The sequence below is a fragment of the Lepisosteus oculatus genome, chromosome 14 (assembly GCF_040954835.1).
Source record: "Lepisosteus oculatus isolate fLepOcu1 chromosome 14, fLepOcu1.hap2, whole genome shotgun sequence".
Taxonomy (NCBI): domain Eukaryota; kingdom Metazoa; phylum Chordata; class Actinopteri; order Semionotiformes; family Lepisosteidae; genus Lepisosteus; species Lepisosteus oculatus.
This window is the reverse complement of record NC_090709.1, coordinates 46,585,578-46,611,099: the sequence shown is the minus strand read 5'-3', so window position 1 is coordinate 46,611,099 and position 25,522 is coordinate 46,585,578. Positions and strand designations below refer to the sequence as shown.

Below are 25,522 nucleotides of genomic sequence, written 5' to 3'. Positions count from 1 at the left end.
TTTCTGTGACATTCTAGTACTGAAATAATTTTACTGAATGACAGTTCTCTTTTTGTTACCATATCTTACCCAGAGAGCTTCTCATCTGTTCATTAATAACCAGATTTGTTACAGAGGATCATGGTGATATGATATGAGGACCTGTAAGACTGACTTGAACAGTAGCTGAGCTCCTGAAAGAATCGATCCATAATCCCACTGAATCAGGTTGAACATCAGTCTCCCTGAATACCTAAATATTTACACGAAGTGTAAATGAAGCATGAAGTCATGCTTATTGGCACCCCCCTTTAACTTTGTAAAGCCAGTCCTGTAACCCTATCTGTAGATGGTTCTGTACTTGAGCTTCAATCAAAATTGAAAAACCTTGGGGTGATATGCGATTCTGGCTTAACATTCGACCCACATGTGCAGCATACTGTCAAAACATATTTTTTTCACCTTAGAAATATCGCAAGACTATGCCCTATGCTATCATTAACTGTGGCTGAAAAGCTGATCAACACATTTGTATTCTCTCGAATTGACTACTGTAATGCTCTACTCGCTGGGGTATTTAAATCTACACTGAACAAACTCCAGTATGTCCAAAATTCAGCAGCCAGAATCCTGACCAGATCTAGTGCAAGTGTTCACATTACTCCTATCTTGAAGTCCTTGCACTGGCTTCCGGTCAAATTCCATGCAGACTTTAAAATCCTCATGCTCACCTATATGGCTCAGCTTGGCACCTCAGTACCTGTCTGAACTATTATCTACTACTACTACTACTACTACTACTCCCCACCTCGCAATCTTCGCTCTGCTAATTCTGCTCTCCTTACTGTCTCCCAAGCCCGTCTACATTCTATGGGTGACAGGGCCTTCTCCTGCTATGCCCCCAAGCTCTGGAACTCTCTCCCCATGGATATCAGAGAGTCACCTTCTCTAAACTCCTTCAGATCCAGACTCAAAACCCTCTTCTTCAGAAAAGCCTTTACTGAACTGGTTCCATTCTTCACCCCTCTGCTCTTCTTAGTACCACCATCCAAAGTCTCCTCTGTGTATTGTCATTGTGTTTTATCTTGTGTATTCTTCTTATTTATTGTTGTTGTCATCCTGTAAAGCGCTTTGAGAAGCCACCTTTAAAGGTGCTACATAAAATAAGGTTTATTATTATTATTATTATTATTATTATTATTATTATTATTATTATTATTATTACACTGATGTTGGTTTACTGCTCATCTGTCAGAGCTGCCTACTTTGTGCTTCTGTCCCAGTCTTCAGGGATTTTACCCAAATCTGTGAATTTAATCCAAATTCCCACTCGATCTTGATCCTAAAAGTACAGATGAACCATTTCCAGTAGAACTGTTTGATATCGGACTTATATTTTCACTTCATTTTTACTCAGGTATCAGTTTATACAAAAGACAGTTTTTAATCACCTCGAAACAATTTATAGTTACTTCAGTTCCTTCAGTGCAGAGCTCTTTCCAATTGTTTTCCACTCACTGGGAATTTCACCATGACCTACAAATTTATACTTTAATTTCTCCTCCAGCTGTGACCTGAAAGTACAGATGAACCATTTCCAGTAGGACTGCTCGCTGTTATCTGGGGTGATGCGCCACCTGCTGTAAGGTTCACCTGCTTCTCTGTAGGTCTTATAGGGAACAGTTTTAGTAGATTCCCAAGTAGGATAGAAACTCTTGTCACTGCTGACTGAGGTGGTACAAATATCAACATAAAATATATCTGTCCCATGGATATGCCAGCCAGCCAGAGCAGAAGGACGATGAAACTGGACACTGTGATCAGAGTTATGACCAGGGATAGTGTTTGTGCTGATGGCTTTACAGAAGGGACACTGTTCCCAACAGCCACTGAGCGCCTCACACAGAATCTCATCAGGTCTGCGTCTGAAAATCTTTAAGTCAAGGTCAGGTTTGCTGCTGCTTTCTTTCTGAAGACTTTTCAGTAGCTCATCAAGTGATCTGGCCATCATTTCTCTGAGGAACTGCAGGTCTGTGATGTCTTCCTTTTCAATGTTTCTGAAGTCCTGTCTGGGGAGCACCATGTGATCACTGAGTGCTGCACAGAACTCATCCAGCCACAAGGTGGTGCCACCATGTCTGTCTTTCACTGCTGCAGTGACAGTAGTGTTCACTGTTAAAACCTGCTGTACTAGGTCACTCAGATTGGTTTTAAACATCCTTCTCAGTTGATCACTGTTGTCTCTACAGTATCTCTCAACACGCTCCCTTATAAACTTCTCAAAATAACCCTTTGGATGGTTAATATATTCCATATAGGAGTCAAAGTTCGGCTGCTCAGCGAGGTGTCTCAGAATATGGTTTTCCAGGTTGGATCTGTTACCACTGAAAGCAGGGTAGTTAGATTTCATTTTATCTGGGATCTGGATACAGGTCTTATCACATGCTGCCTGCTGGATCGCAGGTTTGAGGCATCTGCACAGAAAATCTACAAAGAATGTGACAGATGAGGCTCCTTTACAGAAGCTCTTAAAACAGTCGAGGTACTGATCCCTCTTACTCTGGAGGTAAGTCAGAGGATTGTTGGCTTTCCTGAAGGCTGTGTGCATTTTCTTAAATTGTTCTACTGCTGTGGTGCACAGATAGACAGACAGTTCAAACTCGTACTCCTTTGTGAATATATTTTGCTCTGTAGACTTTTCATAATCAGTTATTTTAATCTTTATCAGCCCCAGGATTTCATGGATGAAGTTGTCATTGAAATCCACTTTCTCTTCTTCTCTCCTGTCAATGTATTTATTAACAGGTCTCTGTATTTCCTGAATGGGTTCATTCCCATGATATTCCCACTGTGGGTCTTGAAAAGTAACCGTATTCCATGCAGATCTTGCCCAGCTTTGTTTGATGTGTTTTTTCCTATTGAACTGGAACATCTCCTCTCTGTTCACAATTTTGTTGAGGACATCTCCCTGGTTCTTGAATTTCTCCATCAGGATGTTTTGCACTGTGGCTCTGATGTCCAGCTGTTCCTCAGGGGGCAGCTCTGAGGACACTCTGGTCACCCAGCTCTTCCAGAGTCTGTCAAACTGCTCCTCCACTTTCTTATCACTGAGCTTCTGCTCCTTCAGTCTGGACGCCAGGTCTTTGCTCATTTTAATCAGTTCTGCTTCGTATTCTGATTTCTTCCTGTCTAGCTCCGATCGGCATTTCTTCAGTCTGATCAGTTCATTGCTCTGCTTTCTGGTTTCTTCAATGAGCTCATTTCTCAGGCTCTCAAACCTTTTATCAACATTCACCTTCCACTTAATCAAGATCTCCTGGTATTTTTCTTCTTTAAAATACTTCTTTATTTCAGCTGTCAGAGTTCTGTAGATCTCATGAAATTCTCTCCTCAGATCTGACAATGTCACAGCCTGAACTATATTATTGATGATTTGGTTGCTCAGTCTGTTCTGTACCTCTAAGGCTCGTTTCCTCATCTTCCATGACCACTCTCCGTACCTGTCCTCCAGTTTACTGTAAACCATCATTTCTAGGGTGTTTCTGAAGCTGAAGACAAAGTTCTCCCCCAGCAGGGTGTTCCAGAGATCTTTGATCCGTAATTTAAACTCTGACAGTGAGGGAAACTTCACTCCCGGCTGCCACTGAGCGACACTGAGGAGCTTCATCTTCAGCTCCTGGACGTTCTGGCTGTAGGAGGGGTTGGGAGGAGCCATCGGAGGGTCTCCTTCCAGAAGGTTTTTGAAGTAGAAAACCTGTGAGTCCACATCAAACTGGATAATGTCACTGAAGCCGGTAACTTCACAGCCTTCCTCTTTGGCAGCAATGCGGGACATTTCATCCAGTTTCTCCTGGAGGCGCCTCCTTCCCTCCATATTCTTGCTGTTTGCTGAAGATTCTGCCACATTCTGATGCACAAAAACACAACTTGGTTTGATCTGAACAGACTTCATTCTCAGAAATGCCTGGACGCAGATTTGGAGAATATCCTGCATTTCAGAGGGATTTTCTCCCATGATGTTGATCACAGTCATGTCACCAATCCCGATAATAAACGTTGCTAATTCATTGTCATGACTCAGTGTGGTTTTATTACTGAGCTCTGGTGACCGAAGCCCCTCTGTGTCCACCACCAGGACAAAGTCATACTGCAGCTGAGCTCTGACATCCTCACTCACTCGCACTAACTGCATGAACACTCCCCTGGTGCACCTTCCTGCACTCACTGTGAACTGCAGCCCGAACATCGTGTTCAGCAGAGTGGACTTTCCCGAGCTCTGGACTCCAAGAACAGAGAGGACAAACACCCTTCTGTCTCCAATTTTTTCCTTGAGTTTGTCTAGGACAGCCTCAATCCACAGGAGGGGCACATGGGCAGCATCTCCGTCCATCAGCTCCAGAGGATGTCCTGACATCAGCATCTCGGCTCCGACAGCGGGAAAGACACTGACAAACTGTCTGTACTCTTCTAGACCCTCTCCTTCTGATTGAACAGCCTCATGAAGCTGAGCGGTTTCTCTCATGAGGTGTTGAAGTCCGAGAGTAGCAGCAGTGATCTCTTCAGATATGGTGCTCAGGTCTTTCTGCAGTTTCATCTCCTGCTCCTTGTCCTTGCTCTTCTCTTTCTGCCTCAGTGTTTTCCATGTGGAGTGGAATTTCTTCTGAAGTTCACTCAGTGTGTCTGCAGTCAGTTCATCTAGATACATCCCCAGCCAGTGCAGCATGAACAGTTTAATGTCTTGTGGATCTGCAGAAGCTAAACACTCCAGGAAGGATCTCATGAAGTCATGGAGAGGGAAAGCTCTCTTTAGCTGCTCACGGCGGAGGGCTCTTTTCTCAGCCCTGATATTGCTCACCTGCTGTTCAATACTTGTGTTCACTCTGCTGTTCAGACAATACTGTTCTTTGTCCTTCAGGCACCACTTGTGCCACAGCTTGCCCTGCAGAGGCAGCAGCTTCTCCTTGAGGTTTAATAACTCATCTTCTCTCAGGAGGCTCATCAGAAGTTCAGCCTTTTCCTTCCCTTCTCTACAGGCTTCACTGTCTTCATCCACCCTGAACTGCTGCTGTCTCGCAGCCTGTAAGTATGTCTGCAGGCTGGAGCTCTTGTTCACAGTGGAGATGCAGTGTTTGACATGTAATACTATCTCATCAGTCAGATCAGCTTCGTTCCTGTTCTTGGCAGCCAGTCTCACCTTGGTTGGATTGTTTCCTTGTGGGACTTTACTCAGGCCAGCAAACAGACAGATTAGGGGAACAGGAGAGTTGAAAAGAGCCTCAGCTGTCTTCTTCACGTCTTCCCCCAGTGGAGTCTCTGTGATCAGAACTACATTGACAACGCTGACCTCCTGGAGAAACTGCAGCTGTTCTGGGTGTTTGCTGGCATCACCGTGAAGGTTCAGGAGAGCCACACAGCTGTCGAACACGTCGTCCTTCCTGCCTCCTGGACAGTACCAGGCGATCTCCACCACCCCGTCCATGAGCAGGCAGTGTGGGGAGCTGCCCCTGCAGTGCCGGTGGAAAAACACACTGTGTCTCTTGGGGCTGACGACGCTGTTTAGGATCTGGGATTTGGAGACGGAGGATGATCCCAGCCTGATGAAGGACACCGTTGGCACTGGAGCATTGAACATGTCCCTGCAGTTGTGTTTCACAGAGCTGCCTCTCTCAGATGGCTCCCTGCAGCACCATGATTTCTTGATCTGCCTCAGGGCCCACAGAGGGAACTCCAGTGCCCCAGTCCAGGGGCTGGGCACCAGCAGGGGTAAGGTGAACTGACAGGTGGACAGCTTGGTGTAGAGGTACTGCCTCAGGAAGTCATCAGAGTAGTGGAACACAGCCATGTGGACGTCCATGGGGTGAATGTGAGTCTTGTGTTTCTTTTCCTTCTCAACATCTTCCTCGCCAATACTGAAGAAGCCAAAACTGCTTTTTTCAGGACCACTAGAACACTGCACTGTGGTGGCACTGTTTTCCTTACAGTCAGTATCCGGAACTTTAAGAACAAAAAAACGGACACTGTAGTCCAGCATCATGAGCTTGTACAGATAGTGGAAACAGAGCTGGCTCTCCTCTCTGGGATTGTTCACACTTTGTGAGGCACTATCTATGACAAGAATATCTTTTTTTTGCTGTTTAAGGCATAGGCACTTTAGACCCAGTTTCTGAAGCAAATTCATAAAATCTTCTCGTTCCTCGCTGTTTGTCAAGTGTGTCAACTGCAGTTCAAGTTGTTTCCAGTCCTGATATACATTTGCACATGTGATTGCTGAGGAGACTTCAGGGATCATTTTCCCCTTTAGCTGTGATTTTATCAACTGTAGTCGCCTCTCCTTATCCTTTGAGGTGACTGACTGTTTGTTTTTTGATGCAGTCAGAGCTGTGAGCACTAAGTGGGCCTGAGCTCTTGTAGGATGTTGCCCTTTCAGTAAGCAGTCTTTGTCATAAGCCTTCTGGAGCTCATTCTCTAAAAAGTCAATGTCTTTCCAGCCCAGAGGGTGACTGAAACTGTTGTTCTTCAAGCTGTATCCTACAGATGTGATGACCGAAAGTACCAGCAGTTCTGCTTCTCCCTCATTGTTCTGTGTTAAAGTCTGTCGCAGGGAGTTCAGGGAGAAGGCAATAGTGCATGTGGCTTTGATCTTGGCCTCACGCACAGTTACAGAGTCACTGAGTGCTAATGTAGAATCTGCTAGTTCTTTAGTTCTCCTCAGGATTTCCGCCAGTTCAGAGAACTCGGAAACAGAGACAACTTTGAATATTTCCTCCTCAGCCTGGTAGGCCCACTCCATGATTTTGGCTCTGTTTGGGACGTTTTTCACTGTGTACAGGTGAGGCTCCATGAGAGAGCGCATCATCGTTTGCAGGTTTATTGCTTCCTCATGTTTGTGCTTTTTAACAACTTCCAGTAAAACATCTTGCAGGACCTTGTTAGAGAGACAGGTCTGAAACCAGATTCTGTGGGACCCTGTTGTTTCTCTCAGTTTACTCTTGAACTGCAGCAGCTCAGTCAGAACCTGTTCACTGTTGGACACAGTCCAGTTCTTCACTGTCTGAATCAGCTCCTCAGCCTCTCTCTGTGCCGAGAGCTCCCTCTCTCCTGACATCAGGTCTGCGTCCTGCCCTGTGATCCTTCTGTAGGCCTCCAGCAGGCTGCTGCTCAGTCTGAAAGGGTCTGTGAAGTCCTGAGTGTGAGCAGACAGGATGATGTCCCACACAGGAATCAGCCTGGTTCCTCTGTCTATCACCTGCCAGGTCCTGTTGCTGCTGACCAGAGCACACTTCCACTGCAGGTGATTGTGAGTTTCAGCAGGACCCCCACTTTTAGAGACAGAGAGCTTCACTCCGCTCATCTGGGTTTCACTGTAGTTCCCAGTAAAGTGTCCTTTCAGCTCTGATGCAGACTTGCTCACTCCAGCTGAACAAGATGTGGTTAATGCACAGTATCCATGACCAACATAGATATTTAGAGCTTGTCAGATGTCAGGCTGTTCATCCCTGTGAGATCATTGCTGCTGAAACCCTCACCAGAGGCCTTCCACCAGAACACCCCACCAAAGTGAACAGGACCCTGGTTAGCATGGGTGCCAAATCTCTTAAAAAAACTATCCATTCTGTTTATTAACATAGGGAACATGCTATCTTCTTCACTCTTTAACAGCGCCGTTTCTATATCTCGGAGGTCTCTCATGGCAGCACCTGACAACTTCAGTCTATTCTTCTCAAAAAAGCTGGACGCCAGTGGTACATAGTTGTACTTTGTTTTCCATATGCATGGGTGTGCAGATGGGGGTTTCTCCTTGTCTGTAGAGTGTGAGAGACCTACTGTGTTTGCAGCAGAGAAGGCCTTGAATTCACCTGTTACTAAAGTGCTGAAAGAGTAGCCCAGATTTTCCATGACCTTCTGGAAAAGGGCCTGTGATTTATAGGATGAAAACTCCTCCTGCTCATAAAGGGAGCTGTGCTGGGGTCTGTGCAGTGAGAAGCCCTCAGGAACCTCAATGAGCTGCTCTCTCTTCTCCAGCATGTTCTTCAGAACCCCAGTGCAGTAGATTCCCTGCAGAGACAGGCCTTCAGACGCATTACTTAACACCTCCTCATCAGAAAGGTTTCCAGGAGGAGAGGTGGATGTGTCTTCCATGAAACTGAGCTGTTTGTGCAGATTCTTTACCAGCTCTTTGAGGGATTGTCCAGCCGGTACCCAGCACTCCTTAGGGACGTCAAGAGCTGAACGAATCTTATCTTTCAACGATTTCACCTGGGCGGCGTTTTCTTTATTTTTCTCTAACAGTTTCTGAAGCTGTGTTAGGTCCCGTCTCACCTGCTGTGTTCTCCTTCTAAAGGACTTCTGTGGGTTTACCTAGTTTATTAAGACAGAAGAAAAAAAGTAAATAATTTAGCAAACAGAATGGGTTTCTGGGCGATAATTAAAAATCGAACACGCTAAGAAATTTTCCATCCTGGTTACATTCTAAAAAAGTCCATGTAAAGTATATAAGGAAATAATATACAAAACTGAGTTTTTTCAATAGAAATACATTAAAACATGAATGTTGAGACTTAACATTCAGGATGACTTGACACAGAAATTGTATATACATATTGTATAGTACATATTGTAACAAGTACGTAAATTACAGTAGAGAGAAACAAACTTGTTTAGCTTGAAAGTGATTAGGGAAGGATGTTGGGACAATAAGCTGTGTTATTACCATAAACAAAACATTACAGCAACGAGGTTTAGATGTTGCTGTCTAGTATGTTTGACAAATCAATCACTTATCCTCTAAAAATAAATTCATTGTTTTGAATAATACATTATTGAAATCATTTAAAATAAAAATGATTAATTTAATTGCTATTTTTTAAATTAGATTTTTCCATTCATGGTGAATTTACAAATAAATTTACACATTTTTTAAGCATAAATTTAAATGTTATTAAAAACCAGAATGCTCAAACTAATGGTGTCTAAAGCAAAAATGAAAGAGAAAAAAAAATTGTTTGCGTAAGCATTCAGATCTGTGGATTCAATATTTAGTGAAAGTACCTTTGGAAACAATTACATCTGTAAACGTTTTTAGGCATATCTCTACTAAACTAAACCAAATTGTTTTGAGATCACTCAAGGACAGTAATGGTCAAGTCTCAAAGACTTTCATTTCTGATTAATGCTTGACGTCACTATGCTCACAAAGAGACCAAAGGTCATTGAAATGTACAACGATGTACTGTAGCTGCAGATGGATTTTTTGGATTCTCACAGGGAAATCACAGAATTGGCTGCAGCTGGAAACTCCCCCCATTTGTAAGCAGTTCCTGAAGCAAGTTAAGGTTGTCCACAAACTCTCAAGGTTCTATAAAGTAGTGAGCATGGTGGTATAACATTGATAGCAGCCTAGGTCATTTACTTCAATTATCTTGAGATATCACATTAAATACGTTAACAAGGTACACGTGTGTTCATTTCGAATCCACTTGTGTTCAATTGCTTGATAAATTGCACAATAAATATCACTGACTGTGAGGTCTCACACCTAAAAGAGCCGATCAGGGGTGAGTTTCCTGAAAACGATGAATCTTAGAGACTAACGAGCAACTTTCCGCTGTACAGATGCAGCCATTCAAAACAAGCGGGCGATACCACATTATTGTGCGGTGCGCTTGACGCAGTTTACCTCAAGTTACCGTATTAATACCATAAATTCTCGCATAGTGCTTCATGATACCACGTGGTACCGCAAATAAAATAATAGTATTCAGAATTTCCGCAAGGTGGAGCTAATAAAGCTCAACCTCTCATGTTTGAGCTGTCGCCATCAAAGTCTTTACCAAAATTATTACTAATAGTATTAATAATGAATGACCTTGGACAAGCTGTAAACTCAAAGTATTGCCCTGGTCCACATTCTTTTTTCATTGATTGTCTTTGTAAAAGTAACACCCCAGCATTTCGCAATCACGCATTTGTTTCCAATCATGCAAAGTACAGTAATTTTTGAGAATCTCCGATTCACCATGCCTTTCACATGCTCATAAAAGATATTGATTTTGGAACATATATATTACTGTATGCAAACTGTACTATATACAGTATGTATATGTATATTTAATGTCTTTACTGTGCCCATTTTAGTATTGAATATTTATATGGAATTTTACCACTAAAGGGAAATCTTAGTAGCTGAGCATAAAAAGAATAGGAGCATACTGTAACACGTGTGAAGGCCATAAACGATATTAATTTTGGAACATAAACATATAGTATATGGCTGGTTTCGGTACTTTAAAGAAAAAATACACACCAGTATTCCATTTCTCCCTAAACATTTTAAGCATCGAAGTCTTTAACTAACATGTGAAATAACGTGTATAAAAAGTGGTAGTTATAAGCTTTTCTGCGAATACGCTCGATACCGGAGTCAACAAGCATACTTTTAGAATTTGATTAATAGGGAATATAATATGGAATCGCGTATCTAAAGAAATTAATAACGATATAATTATATTCATGTACTGCAACAGAGTAGTACACGCTGTACAATGTCTGTTGATTCTGTATGTGTAGGGCTGTTTCACAACTCCTCACGCGACCTTGCTGGTGGTACTGTGGTCTATGTTCCCAACTTGTAAACCTGAGGTTGTGTGTTCAAATCCAGCTAGTGACTTGACTCTTCTTATAACAAACATTTCTTTGAAAAAATAGAATAGCAATATTATGGACAATAAATTGACAATAAATATAGAAAAGCACATATTAAATTTTGGAAATAGTTTTAATATGTTAATAGTTCCCTGGTTCTGCACCCCTGGGTGTTTCTCTCTCTCTCGCTCAATCACTCGCTCACCCTCCCCCCTCTCTCAATTCAATTCAATTCAAGGTGCTTTATTAGCAGGGCTCGTCGTGTGTCTCTCTCTGGTCGGGGCGCGGGAGAGCTCGCTGGCAGGTGGTGACGGAGAAGAAAATAAAGCCAGCTTTTAACTCCGCAAGTCTGAGTTTTTGGGTCCGTCCTATCCGAACCCAAAATCGTTACACTATTATTCTGTCCATCGAAAACCTGTTTATATGTGACCTTTCAGAACACCTATCTGTTTTCTTCCTGGCACAATTTATGAGCACTCTGTGATTAAATTAATTATCGTTACATTATCATTCTCACTGTGCATAACAAGGAAGATTAATAAACATAAGGTTGTCTAATGACAATCTATTGTTTATCTCATGGCTAAATAGTCAAGTCTAGCCAAAAGAGAAAACATCGACTTTATTTAAACTACAGCGAAAGTATTAATGGTTTTTAATTACCATACTTTATGGTACATGACTTTGCTAAAACGTATTTACACTTGTAAAAAAAACATTCCAATGTTAATGCGACATGGAAGATAATGTGGTGTATTGGTCGTTAGTGAAAATATTTAATCAATTAATCTCTTTACTGTGCACATTTTAATCCACTTAGTATTGAATATTTATATGGAATTTTACCACTAAAGGGAAATTTTAGTAGCTAAGCATAAAACGCAGAGGAGCATAACAAAGGTCATAAAGGTCATAAACAATATTAATTTAGGAACATAAACATATTATGTAAACTGTATGTTGCTGTTATTGGTATTTTAAAGAAAAAATACACACCAATACTCCATTTCTCCCTAAACATTTTAAGCACCAAAGTCTTACATGTGGTTTTCATCACTCTCTGCGGGAGTGCTGGCTGTGACGAATTAAACCGGTTTCACAGGTATTTTCAAAGTAGAAGGGGTCGAGTCTTCAGCAGGAGGGGGTAACAAGCTGCCCAGCCGTGTGGAATGCTACAGAACCATAAACAGACAATACACACTAGCCGAATATTTGACCAAGATATCCAGACACAGCTGTATGAGCTCCACCAGTAAAACTCAAAGTATTACGCTGGTCCACACTATTTGCAACCATCATTTTAAATGAAAAGACTTTATTTTTTCATCGACAAAAAGTAACACCCACCACAGCATTTCGTTGATCTAACTAACAAGGATGGGACATGGGACAAAAACTGTTCAATCCCTAGTTCGTCTGGCATTTTTTTTTACTATAACAACAAATAAAAATTCCCTTGCTTTTAAAAGAGCGTTTCATAATTTCTAACAACGAAAATTATTAAACTGCGACATTATCATTCAACGAAAGCTCAAAATATCACAAGGATCCTCAAGAGATCAACAAAGACAACAGAAAAAGATATGTGTATAAGATACTGTCCATGGGAATCCAAACTTTTTTATCTACGCTAAGAAGTAGACTTTAAAATTTCTTCATTACACAGTGAAGTCAAAATTCCGGGATGTGCCTATATTAGTACGCTGGGCAAACGTTCCGAGGTCAAATTCTTCCAGCACGGGTGTACCTTTAAAGTGGAGACGACGGCACAGACATTTTTTGGCATGCATAAAAAACAGCAATTCTGTCAGTGAGCCCTAAATGAATTAATAGCAAACATGCTTTCATGGAGGGCTTCTCAGATAGTTGGGCCTTCAGGTAGATTGTCAGGTGAAAGGATTTGTAAATATATTTTGTTAAAGCAAGTCAGTTTTTCCGCAACACATAAAATACATTTTTCCAAGAAAGTTTAGCCTTTGTCACTAATGAAACCACTAAATAAAGACATAAATATAGAGATTTTTTTATTCAATGTTGGTAGCAGGATGAACTGTCAGGTTGTGCTAAGTGTATATTTTGTTGCAGAGTTGCTGCAAGATGTTAACAGTGAAAAAAGATATTTAGAAATGAGTTATTTCCAGAAGAAAATTTTCAGAATAATCGGTGCCATTAACCGCTCCAGGCAGCAGAACTGAGAACCGTGCCTCCTCCCTCTCTCGGTGCTGCACCGGGTCTAAATATCTAAACATATGTATCTATATAGCAGGAAGTCTCACTGTATTCCACTTTTTTCTAAACACGGAAAAACAGATTCACAACGCGACGCTGTGTCACTGTGTAAAAAAAATGGTTTGAACACCCTATATTGCAAAGAGCTGCTGAGCTACTATAAGAATAGGAGTTCCAGCTGTCAAAGGGGAAAGTGCCCGCGGTCTTTTAATTAGTATTAATATAAGTATTTAGTGGTATTAAATAAATACAGCTTTTTAGTATAGATTACACTTTTCTAAAATGTATTTAAAAATAAAAATGATTACAATCTAATCTTTCCACGTTTGGTCCAAAAATCCCAAGAAAAATACATCTAAATAGGGAGAAAGCTATGCTGAAAGTTTATTAAGATACTTAGAAGACAAAGATAACAATTTATGTTGCATTTGTCTGATTGTGAATAAAAAAATACATATGATAAAACATGCTTTTGCGATTTAAATCAAAACGTGATTTAAATCAATATAAATGTTTATATTGTAACGCATACTTTACAGCCTCCATTTCTTTATAAAAAATTAAAGATCGTTTGCACAGCCTAAGAGGGGGGGTCTACTCTCAGTGACAGCTGACAATCCTCCATACACTCAAGTGAAAAATTAATAATGCCAATGTAAACGTCATATTTACAATTTGTTGATAATAGAAATGTTAAGTTCTCTAAAGCTTTGTGATATCTTTACCCAGGCAGCAAAAGATCAGCTACACTGGGAAGATGCGACACAGAAGATATGATTAATAACCTTTTAAATCTGAAGGGAGATGTAAAGGGATCCCCCCACAAACACACACAATAGAAGCAGGAAGCAGAAGCAGGGACAGTTGTCAGAAGGAAAGAAGGTGACTATTCATTGTTATTAAAAATGGCTTAAATTCGATCATGTTGTGATATTTAGAAATATAAAAAGTCAATTAATTGTCCATAATATTGTTATTCTATTTTTTCAAAGAAATGTTTGTTAAAAAGAAAGTTACAGCACCAACTGGATTTGAACACACAACCTGTGAGTTACTAATCCAGCACATAGACCACCAGGCTACCAGGAAGGTCAGCCCTACACATACAGAATCAACAGACATTGTACAGCATGTATTACTGTGTTGCAGTACACAAATATAATTTTATTGTTATTAATTTCTTTAGATACGCGATTCCATATTATATTAGCAGAAAAGCTTAAAACTACCACTTTTTATACGTGCTATTTCACTTGTTAGTTAAAGACTTCGATGCTTAAAATGTTTAGGGAGAAATGGAATACTGATGTGTATGGTAAAATACACATCAGTGGTAAAATTCAATATCTACAACGGGCACAGTAAAGACGTTTACAGTAAGTCTTTCTACAACAGACCAGTGCCCCTGTCGGTCAACCAATCACGAACCGCGTCATCTTGCGTCATGATACGCGATACCGCAGCCAATTACCTTCGGTACGTGTCTGTACCGCGCACTTTGAATGGCTGCATCTGTATTATGATATAGAATTTGTTTTCATAATTTCAATAGAACATACTTGAAAAGACTTGGATAGTATGTTTTTATTGCCTGGAGTTAACTATTAGGTTATTATTAACTTGTTGGTACAGTAGCTACTGTGTTGTTCCTTTTGTAATAGTGAAGGTTTAGGTGGACTGCCTGAGCACCGGCTTCTTTTCTTTAGCCAGGAAGCAAATGGTGTGCTGGTGTCGTATCGAAAAACAGGTCTTTGTCGCTATATAAAAATGTCCTTCCAATAAAGGAGAACAGTAATTCACTAGCTGTTCAGTTAGAAGGCTGGTTCTGAGCTTAAACCCCTGTTTGTGATCTCATGAGGTTCTTATGTAGTTTGATGAGACACAGCTGCTGCAGGGGCACATTCCCACATGCTGCAGAGTAGGGTGCACCACTGTCACACTTTAGTATTTTTGAAATTTCACATTGAACTTAAGTAGAGGTCAAACATTTTAAGAACATTTTTATTGTGCAGAACAGAAACAATAAACTTATGAAAATCAACTAAATAAGTAAATGTTATACTTCAAATAAAATTCTTATAAACTTAAGTCATACTTAAAACAAAATAAAATGAATATATAAATTAATAATAAAATAAATAAGAAATATTCAGGCATTAAAGTAATAACACCTCAAGTATTCAAACAGCTGCTTAGTGTAAAAATTTGAGAAAGAGGATGCATTGCTGTTTTCTGCTCATGGTGACTTTTTAAATCCAAACCATTTCCAACCAGCCAATGACCCTTCTTTTGAACACAACACAATTTCATCGCTTGTTCCCGTCTCGCTAGCGCTGCCTTTCTCCACTTCCCCACCTATTTGTGTTTGCAGATGGGCATACCAAACATGTGCGTTTGTTTTCTCGGAAAAGGGAAGCATGTCTTTATTGGCCGCAATGATCTCAGATGCGTCATAAACCGGACGTCTGAATCACCCAAGATCAATAATTCTGAACCTATCAGATTTCCAAATATCAGCAAGATATTGAATTATATAACTGGAGCTAAAATACAGCAGAATTTTAAACTATGAGCAGTCAATAGTGAAAATTTCCAAACCCCATTTTTCGATGACAGTGGCGTCGCAATCTATGTAAACACCAATATCCATTCTCTATCGGTATATGCGCTATAGCCAAATCCATATCATATTTCTACCGGTTATACCGCGCACCACAGAATGGACTGGCGCATCATCCATCATCCAGGTGGTGATGCACATTGATTTCCATCGTTCCTTATTTGTGACAGAACTCTAACAATGCAAGACTGCCATCTTGTGTCTCACTTCATTTTGCTTATGTCAGTGGTTCTCAAACTGTGGTATGCGTACCAGGAGTGGTACGCAGAGCGCCGCCAGCTGGTACGCCATATGACCCTGGAACTTTGTTGTGTGCACTGAAAAATCAGGATGGGTTTTCATATTTTCTATTTTAATACATGTCGAATATGCAGCCCACGTTGTCACGCCCTCTGCAGCCAGAGGGCGCTCTTTCTCTGTCCTGTCCCTAGTTTCCGGTCTGCTGTCCTTCCTGTCCCTCTCTTTCCCTTGGGCTATATATTTCCGGGTCTTGCACTCTGTCCGGGCTCAGCATTGTTGTTCAGATGTCCTGAGACCCGCCTAGCACCAGGGCGCCCCACGTCCGCTCCCTGAGGGCATAGGTTTCTATACGGCATTCCTGAACTCTTTGCACTAATGAGCCCGGGCCTTTTTCCCGTCTCGCCGCTACGCATATGGGTCTTTTTCTGCTCTCCTGCTCCCCACGGTTAGTCCCTTTGGACGTCCGTGACACACGTACCACGATACAGCGTGCGCGAATACTTGAGTGGACACAGAGCTACAATGTAATTCTATATCATTCTATAGGAATGCGTGCTACGAACGCAAGTGACCAATTGTATTTAAAAAGCTTATCTCCAGCAAATAGGGAGGTAGGAGAATGTGCGTGATTTCAGAACAATGCCAATGTTGTAAACAAAGGAATGAATAGAAATGCGTGCTAGGAACGCTGGTAATCTTGTGATCACAGGAAAGTGTGATAGGTAACAGAAAAATATTTAAGAACTGTTCTAGGTTAATTTGAGAAAAATACCTGAGCATCAATGTGTTTCGCTCCCATGCGCATGAAATAAAAACTTCTTTTAACTTCTGAGACAGACTCCTGAAACGGAAATGGGGAAAAATGCAAGCTTGCGGATTGCTAAAGCAGGTAAGGCCCACACTATTTTTGAAGAACCTTATTTACCGTTAGCAAAAGAGCTGACGCGTATTATGTGTGGAGAAAAAGCTGCTAAACAGCTCGACCTGCTTCCCCCTCTGAAAGACACAGTCACTCATAGAATTATTGAAATGGCGGATGATATAAAAAGTACGCTGACAGAGCGCATTAAGATGAGCAGACGCTTTTCACTGCAATTAGATGAGTCTGTAAGTCAATTTGGCCAATTTGCTTGTTTACGTTAGATACGAGTTTGAGGGCATGTCCCATGAGGACTTTCTGTTCTGTAAGCCGCTGCCAACAGGAACTACAGGAGAGCTAATTTTTCAGCTTCTGAATGAATTTATCGAAGAGAATGGCATCGACTGGATAAAATGCATCTGAGTTTGTACACACGGTACTAGAGCGATGACAAGCCCACACAGCAAGAGGTTGCTTTAGATATGAAGTGCAACATCCACTGCAAGACCTTTGCCGTCAAGAAAATGCCTGACGATTTAAAATCTGTTAGACTCTGTTGTGAATTGTGTCAAGGCACGAAAAATGACTTCACATCTGCTTTACTCTAAACGGGCTCACCCCTCTCACTGAAATGGTGCTTTTTATTGTTTATTTTTATTTGTTGTTGTTCCTGTTTTTTTCTGTAAAGCGCTTTGAGAAGCCATCTTTAAAGGCGCTATATCAAATAAAGTTTATTATTATAATAATATTGTAACGCATACACAGCCTCTGGGCTGATGGGAGATTTCCCTTTGGCTCAAGAGGCTAGGTCCCTGTTGAGTAACACCGGAGGCTTGGGTGTGAGTCCCTGATGGTGGGGGGCTGACCTGCTGTGGTGAGGGCGCCCATGTGAGCCCTGTAGTGTTACATTGGTGTTAGAGTGGGGTGGGATAGCCCTTTGCCAAGGATGGTGAGTTAAGTGGGGGAGAGTGTAATGCATACGGCCTCCATTGCTTGTAAGAGCTGGCTTACCAGAGTGGTGATGTCACCGCCCTTCCCTGTGAATAGCAGGGACTGCAGCCATCAGGCTGATGGGAGATTTCCCTTTGGCTCAAGAGGTTGGGTCCCTTTTGAGTGATGCTGGAGGCCCGGGTTCAAGTCCCTGACGGTGGGGGGCCTACATGAACCCCCTAGGGTTAAATTATTTATTATGTGTATGTGAGTGTGTGCATAAATGTGCGCTCATGTCGGCCATTGCGATTTTCTGGGGTTCCTATGAGAAGATGTTTTGTAGGTGGTACTTGGATGCTTTGGTTTGATCAGGGGTGGTACTTGGTCAAAAAAGTTTGAGAACCACTGGCGTATGTAATTCTGTAATGTCTTCAGTGTTCTGTGATTGCTTCAGTACATTTAAAGTGACTTGTTGTTGTACAGGCCGAGAGTGGAACATTGCGAATGAGCCAGCAGGAGAAAATAATGAACGAAGCCAAAAGGTAACACCTATACGTGCTGTGTGTGTATACGGTATATACAATAAACCTCTATATATATAAGAGATAAGATAAGATCACTGTATTGTCCATTTACAATTTCTTGTATTAGGAATTTGTCTTTTCATATACCCCAACTTTCTCTCCGTGAGACACACAGACAAGGGGAGAAGCTGGGGGTCAGCACAGGGTCAGCCATTTATACAGCGCCCCTGGGGCAGTTGGGGTTAAGGGCCTTGCTCAGGGGCCCAACAGAGTAGGATTCCTCTGCCAGCCACAGCATACAAACCGGCAACCTTCCAGTCACAGGCGCAGAGCCTTAGGCACTGCACCATCCATAATATGCAAAGGAACAAGTAAAGGTTTATTCCATGCTGAAAAGAGAAGAAAAAAAAAACACAATGTTTCAGCTATGGAGCTTTCTTCAGGTGTGAATAAACCTTTACCTTTGCAGCCTACGCAGGCTGACTCAGCTCCCTCTTGAAATATACAGTATACATAACACATGCAGAATAATATATTTATATATCTATAGAGTGTGCAAGGCACTGATGTGTCCAATTTCCTTAAAAAACTTAACCTTTCCAAATGGAATTTGAATTTCCTGCTTTCTTTGCCAATTTTATTACAAGTTGTCTCTGGAGTTGGGGGGGGGCATCAGACTTAATTGCTATGTGGCAGAGTGGTTTCATGTCAGTGTCTTAGAAACTTTTAAATTCCCTTTCCTTGCAGTTTTTACCCAAGGGATCACCAGAGGGAGAAGAACTTCAGGAATCATCAGAGACAGAGGTTCCAGAGAGATCACCAAAGACAGCAGAACGTGAGGAATTACCAGAGAGAGAAGATGCCAAAGTGCCACTTAAAACAGAAACTAGAACAGAGCCATCAGAGGTGAGTACATATTTATACTAATTGCTATATACTAATAGCAATATATATATACTTGCATACAGTGCCTTCAGAAAGTATTCACCCCCTTAAATTTTTTCACATTTTGTTCCTGTTACACTTCCAAATTTTACCACATTGAAATACTTTTCTCTCCCTTCAATAACACAATACCTTCAACACATTTGAGTCAAAAAATATTTTTTATTCACAGATAAAAGATTCAAGGATATTCGTTTCTCCAGAATGAAAGACTTACATTTCTCATTTTAAAAAGTATTCACGCCCCGAGTCAATACTCTGTACATAGTCCTTTAGCAGCAATTACATCAGAGAGTCTTCTTGGGTATGTCTGTATGAGCTTTGCACATTTAGATTGTGGAGTTTTTGCCCATTATTCAATGCAAAGTTGCTCCAACTCCACCAAATTAGATGGAGAACTTCAGTGGACAGCAGTTTTCGGGTCATACCATAGACTTTCAATTGGATTCAAGTCTAGGCTCTAGCTGGGCCATTCCAGAATACTAACCTTTTTTTTCCAGCAATTCCTTGATAGTTTGTGTTGTGTGCTCTGTGTCATTGTCGTGCTGGAAAATGAGTCCTTGCCCTAAATGCAGATCTCTGGCTAACTGAAACAGATTCTCCTCAAGGATTTGCCTGTTTTTGGCTCCATCCATGTTGCCCTTGATGTCAACAAGCCTTCCAGTTCCTCCTGCTGAATAGCAACCCCAGAGCATGATGCTGCCACCTCCATGCTTGAGGGTAGGGATGGTGTTACCTGGGTGTTGGGCTGTATTTGGTTTGCGCCAAACATAGCGCTTTGCTTTCAGGCCAAAGAGCAAAACTTTAGTCTCACTAGACCACAAAATTTTCAAAATTTCCAAAAAGTCTCAAGTTTTGTCACATGGCTTCTAGCAAACTCTAGGTGTGACTTAATGTTGGCCTTTCTCAGTGATTCTTAACAATAGCAGTGCGCCAAAAAAATAAATCAAAGACGTCTTGCAGAACGCATACCCTGTCCACGCAGTCCATCTTGGTTTTGTTTTATGGCATGTCAGTCATTTATTTTCTTTTCTCTTAGAAACAATAAGTGTCCCATTTTGTGTCTCTCTATACTCTTTCGCTTAAATGGTTGTTAAATAATGTTGTCATGTTTACTTCATATTCCTTTTCACAACTTTATTTCATCCCACTGACGGACCAAAACAGACACCATATAATGAAAGTATTGTCAATCAATTGTTTTTCAATCGACTTGTGATGCTTTTTGCTAAGCGACTTCAGGAGCAGGATTAACAAAGTACTTTATACTCGCTCGTAAAATGACTGTAACGTTGCCATAGCCAAAATGTAATGTAGTGGCTCTCTGAAGGCACCAGTTCTGTAGGGTTTGGGCATTTACTGGGACAATTATTAATTGTAGCAGTAAATCACAAAGTTGATTCTTTTGATGGCTTTAGAATCCAACCATGCGATATAACTCAAACAACGCACACACACAGGTACTAATACATGAGGATACACTTATTAATACATAGAATATGCATGTAAAACTAACAGATCTTATCGAGAGGGTTATCAGAATACAAAAGGTATATATTCAGTCAGTTACAAAGAGTTACATATATCAAGAGGACATACGTTCAGTATATCATTCATTAAGACCGTTTCGTAAATGAACTTGGTTATAACTTCTACATTAGATACTCAAAACAAGTACATAACTCTTAGGAATTAAATTGATATCAACTGGTTGGGATAACAATTGAATTCTCGAGCTGTAATGCATTGAAGTTGAATACTCATCCAATCTCTGGGGATTCAGATCTCCTGCGGGCACAAAGAAACAGTTGCAGGCTGTTGCTGTCCAATCCAAACTCTCTGGCTCGGTGCCAGGCTGTGCTGTGAGGCTTGCGACGGTGCACTGCAGATGCTCACTGACCGGCTAGTTAGTGTTGGCTTTAACAAGCAAAGTTTGCGCACAGGAGAAAAGATGACTGTGGGTCCCAGCAAGTCAGGAAGAGGACCTGTTCGTTCTGGCACTCGGACACACTGGCCGTTCCGTGGTTGTTCGGGCTGAGTCTCAGGATGGTCAGGAGGCGCGCTGCGAGAATGTCCTGCCCTTGGGAGCCTTCTGCTCCTGGGCCGTCCTGCCCTGGAATTCTCCTTTGAATTCCCTTTAGAACAGTCCACAGAATCCTCTCCAGAATCTGAATCTTGTTGAATCTTCCCTTCTGAATCTATCAGGCTCTCTGTGTTGCCTGTTTTTACCTGGAGGAACTTCAGCTCATTGATTGGCTGAAAGTTCCATGGGCATCAGAGTCCCACGTGGGTTACCCAGCCCTACCAGTCCCTGATTGGTTGATCAAGGTGAGATATGAGTCACTTACTCCTGACACTTAGTAATGCAGTCCAGATGTCCATCTGGCACTCCCTAGACAGATAGACGCCAATGGATGACCATTGATCATGATAGCCAGGCTTAGCTAAGTGCATCCCCCTTTGGGAGCTGTCCTAGGAAACCTTAAATCAGCCTGCATGAATGGTTTCTCTGTGGCTGCACCACAGAGATGAACAGAGAAATGGGGCCTCATTTGGGAAAGCTCCGAAACACTTAATTCTACCTTATTAATAAGCCTCGCCGCTACATGACCGATTAAGAAGGTTTTTTGGAAACGCACGAAAAAGTAGGGTTTTTGGAAACTACTTTTTCGTGCGTTTCCCAAAACCGTACGTACAGATACAGCCATTCAAAGTGTGCAGCACAGACACGTACCGCGGGTAATTGGCTACGTCCTCGCGCATCATGATGTGAAATACCGCGGTACGTGATTGGTTGACCGACAGGGGCACTCGTGGTGTGTTGGTCAGTCGTTGAAAGATTTAAATGTCTTTACTGTGCCCGTTTTAGTATTGAATATTTATATGGAATTTTACCACTGAAGGGAAATCTTAGTAGCTGAGCATTAAAAGAATAGGAGCATACTGTAACGCGTGTGAAGGCCATAAACGATATTAATTTTGGAACATAAACATACAGTATATAGCTGGTCTTGGTACTTTAAAGAAAAAAATACACACCAGTATTCCATTTCTCCCTAAACATTTTAAGCTTCGAAGTCTTTAACTAACGTGATACCGGAGTCAACAAGCATACTTTTAGAATTTGATTAAAAGGGAATATAATATGGAATCGCGTATCTAAAGAATTTAATAACGGTATGATTATATTCGTGTACTGCGACAGGGCTGTGTAAGGCTGTTTCGCCTCCCTGTTCATGTGAGTTCCCCTGTAGCCTACTAGTCTAGGTGTGTGACTAACAACGCACAGGTTGTGTGTTCGAATCCAGCTGGTGCTGGACTTTACTTTTAACAAACATTTCTTCGAAAAAATAGAATAGCGATATTATGGACAATCAAGTGACTTTTATATTTCAAAATATCGCAACATGATCGATATTTGCGATATTTTGAACATATCTTCCCTTCTGACAGCGGTTCCTGCTTCTATTGTGTGTGTGTGTGCAACAGAGTACATTTTTATAGAGAAATGGAGGCTGGACAGTATGCGTTACAATATAAACATTTATATTGATTTAAATCGTGTTCTGATTTAAATCTCAAACGCGTGTTTAATTATGTGTTTTTTAATCATAATCAGGCTAATGCATTTCTACATTTTCTGTATTAACCAGCTTAGAGGTTCATACAGAAAGACAGCTTGTGTTTAAATTAAGTGTAAGGTAATTTATGCTTCTAAAGTCATGGTCAGCATTTATTATTGTACTGTGCTGTAAACTTTTTCTGTGCCTAGTCACATTATTTTATAGCGTTTTTATTGCGTTATTAAATCCAGTGGCGCTGTGTGTTAGTTTCCTGACTCCCATGTCACATGGTCTGTGATTGAATCCCATGGAACTATGACTTTATTTTTTAACAAACATTTCTTTGAAAAAATGAAACGTTTCCCTTGGTCAGAGATTAAATAAAACCTCACTCGCACCAAACAAATTTATATTTCTAAATATCACGACATGATCGAATTTAAGTCTTTTTAATAACAATGAATAGTCACCTATGCGTTACAAAATATACATTTATATTGATTTGAATCGCGTTTTGATTTAAATCGTAAACGCGTGTTTAAATATATGTGTTTAAAGGCGATATACTGTATAAAAGCGCTGATTCATATGGAGTGTGTTCTGCCGGGGATTCAAAAAAATTATTTTAAATAGGCTGATAAAGCTTAAACTACTGTAACTGTATTCTAGCCTGTATTACAACAGAACCTTGGACAATGCAACGTAAATTGCAAAAATGCACTTGGAATCTGTCCAAGTACTCCTACAAAAATTATTTAAACTGCGACACTGATCATTCATCTCTAAATAAACTTTATTTTATATTGCGTTTTAAGCGAATAGGTAATTAGATTGCTCATAAACCTAATCGCTTTTTCTACATAAACAGCGTGATTGCTCTCTGAAAATACTTTTCCTTTATATTTACAGTAGGCTCAGATTTCAACTATAGATCGTATTATTATAAACTTTCTTGGAAAAATGTATTTTATGTAAACCATGTTTGCTATTAATTCATTTAGGGCTAAAATACGTTCATTGTCTTCCAATCGAGTCGAGTTGACATTGGAAGCCTGCCACACCCGGACTGTTAAACCAACGCATAAGCACGTCAAAGCCCATTGAGGGTATTGAGCCAGTATTGGCTTTAGTATTCCCCCCCTCTCCCCTCAATTCAATTCAATTCAAGGTGTTTTATTTGCATGACAGATGGGTACAAGCAGTGTTGGGTATGTATATTGTAACGCTTACGGCAGACAGGCACTGTGTAAGAGCCGGCGTACCAGAGCAGTGCACCGAGGGAGCGTCTGCATTTATAACTTAGTTTTTAAAATTAGTCAAGCAATATGAAGCATCTCCTTTTACTTTTAAGTCCCTTAAATACATTGAGCACAGCTTTCTCACCACTTAAGATTGCTTTTGATACCATCCTTACACAAAGCAGAAGGGAAATCTTAGTGCCTGAGCATAAAAAGAATAGGAGCATACTGCAACGCATGTGAAGTCCATAAACGATATTAATTTTGGAACTTAAACATACAGTATATGGCTGGTCTCGGTACTTTAAAGAAAACATACACACCAGTATTCCATTTCTCCCTAAACATTTTAAGCATCGAAGTCTTTAACTAAAGCGATACCGGAATCAACAAGCATACTTTTAGAATTTGATTAAAAGGGAATATAATATGGAATCGCATATCTCAAGAAATTAATAACGATATAATTATATTCAAAAGAACTGCAACGGACATAAAAACTCCCTTGCTTTTAACAGAGCGTTCCATAATTTCTAACTACGAAAATGCCAGGTGAAAGGATTTGTAAACATTTTTCCGCAACACATAAGATACATTTTTCCAAGAAAGTTTAGCCTTTGTGAGGATTGTATTTTAGATTTTGTGTAGTTGCTAGCGTTGAACTGTGTGTTGGATGCACATGAATTGAAGGAATGGGCAAACATAGCTGATGCGGATCCACAGAGCCAGCATATTAAGATGTTTATAATTAGAGGCAATTTGTTTAAATAACAAGGTATGGATACTGATGTGCAAGAGAGGTGGAAAGGCAGTTTCCTTAAGCCAGCACTATAAAATATTTTATTCTCAGTGAGATGCTGCCATTTCATAATGGGTTTCTAACACTGTGTATAGTTCCATCCACACAGTGCCTTTACTTCCATCCATTTCTAATCTCTTTATCCAGTACAGAGGATTTGGAGCCTATCCCAGTAAGCGAAGAACAAAAGGCAGAATACACCCTGGCCATAGCGCCAGTCCATCACAGGACAGACAGACACAAACACACACACACACCAGGGCCAGTTTAAATCTAACCTCAGAACCTTTCTTTTCAGAAGACTTAGTGTCTGTATCTGCTTCATTTTCTAATTTTGGTAGCACCTCTAACTGCTTGTCTTTCTTATATGCATTTACTTTGTAATCTGTGGTCCTTTTATCTGTTTTTACATCTACTGTATTGCTTTGAGATGCCACCTTTAATGGTGATATATCAAATAAAGTTTTTTATTATTGTTATAGGGAAACATGATCAGATTTTCCCTGGTTCAGAAAAAAAGATCTAAAGTATACTAGTTTGTCACTCTTCTCATTCCCTTTGCTAAATGACTTTTCATACTAATCTGATCAATCTAACTGCCAGTGTTCTGTGCTTTCTCTATCCTGCTAGATTTGCAATTATTCTGAAAATTTTCATCTTGAAATAACTCATTTCTAAATACCTTTTTCACTGTTAACATCTTGCAGCAACTCTGCAACAAAATATACACTCAGCTCAACCTGACAGTTCATCCTGCTACCAACATTAAATAAAACAAATCTTAAGATTTCTATATTTATTTAGAATAAATATTTTTATTTAGTGGTTTCATTAGTGACAAAGGCTAAACTTTCTTGGAAAAATGTATTTTATGTGTTGCTGAAAAAACTGACTTGCTTTAACAAAATATGTTTACAAATCCTTTCACCTGGCATTTTCGTAGTTAGAAATTATG

General features: G+C 40.6%; 1 protein-coding gene across 1 annotated transcript; it reads right to left on the bottom strand.

The window, feature by feature from the left end:
* Nucleotides 1-1,447: 1,447 nt before the first annotated feature.
* Nucleotides 1,448-6,891, bottom strand: LOC138242643 (interferon-induced very large GTPase 1-like). The gene has a single exon (XM_069198194.1). It carries the CDS (start codon nt 6,833-6,835, stop codon nt 1,448-1,450), a length of 5,388 nt encoding a protein of 1,795 aa, XP_069054295.1. The 5' UTR covers nt 6,836-6,891.
* Nucleotides 6,892-25,522: the final 18,631 nt, after the last annotated feature.

What these genes read in the sequence shown, in the direction of transcription:
- LOC138242643 (XM_069198194.1), bottom strand. Translation starts at nt 6,835, where the DNA reads ATGATGCGCTCTCTCATGGAGCCTCACCTGTACACAGTGAAAAACGTC.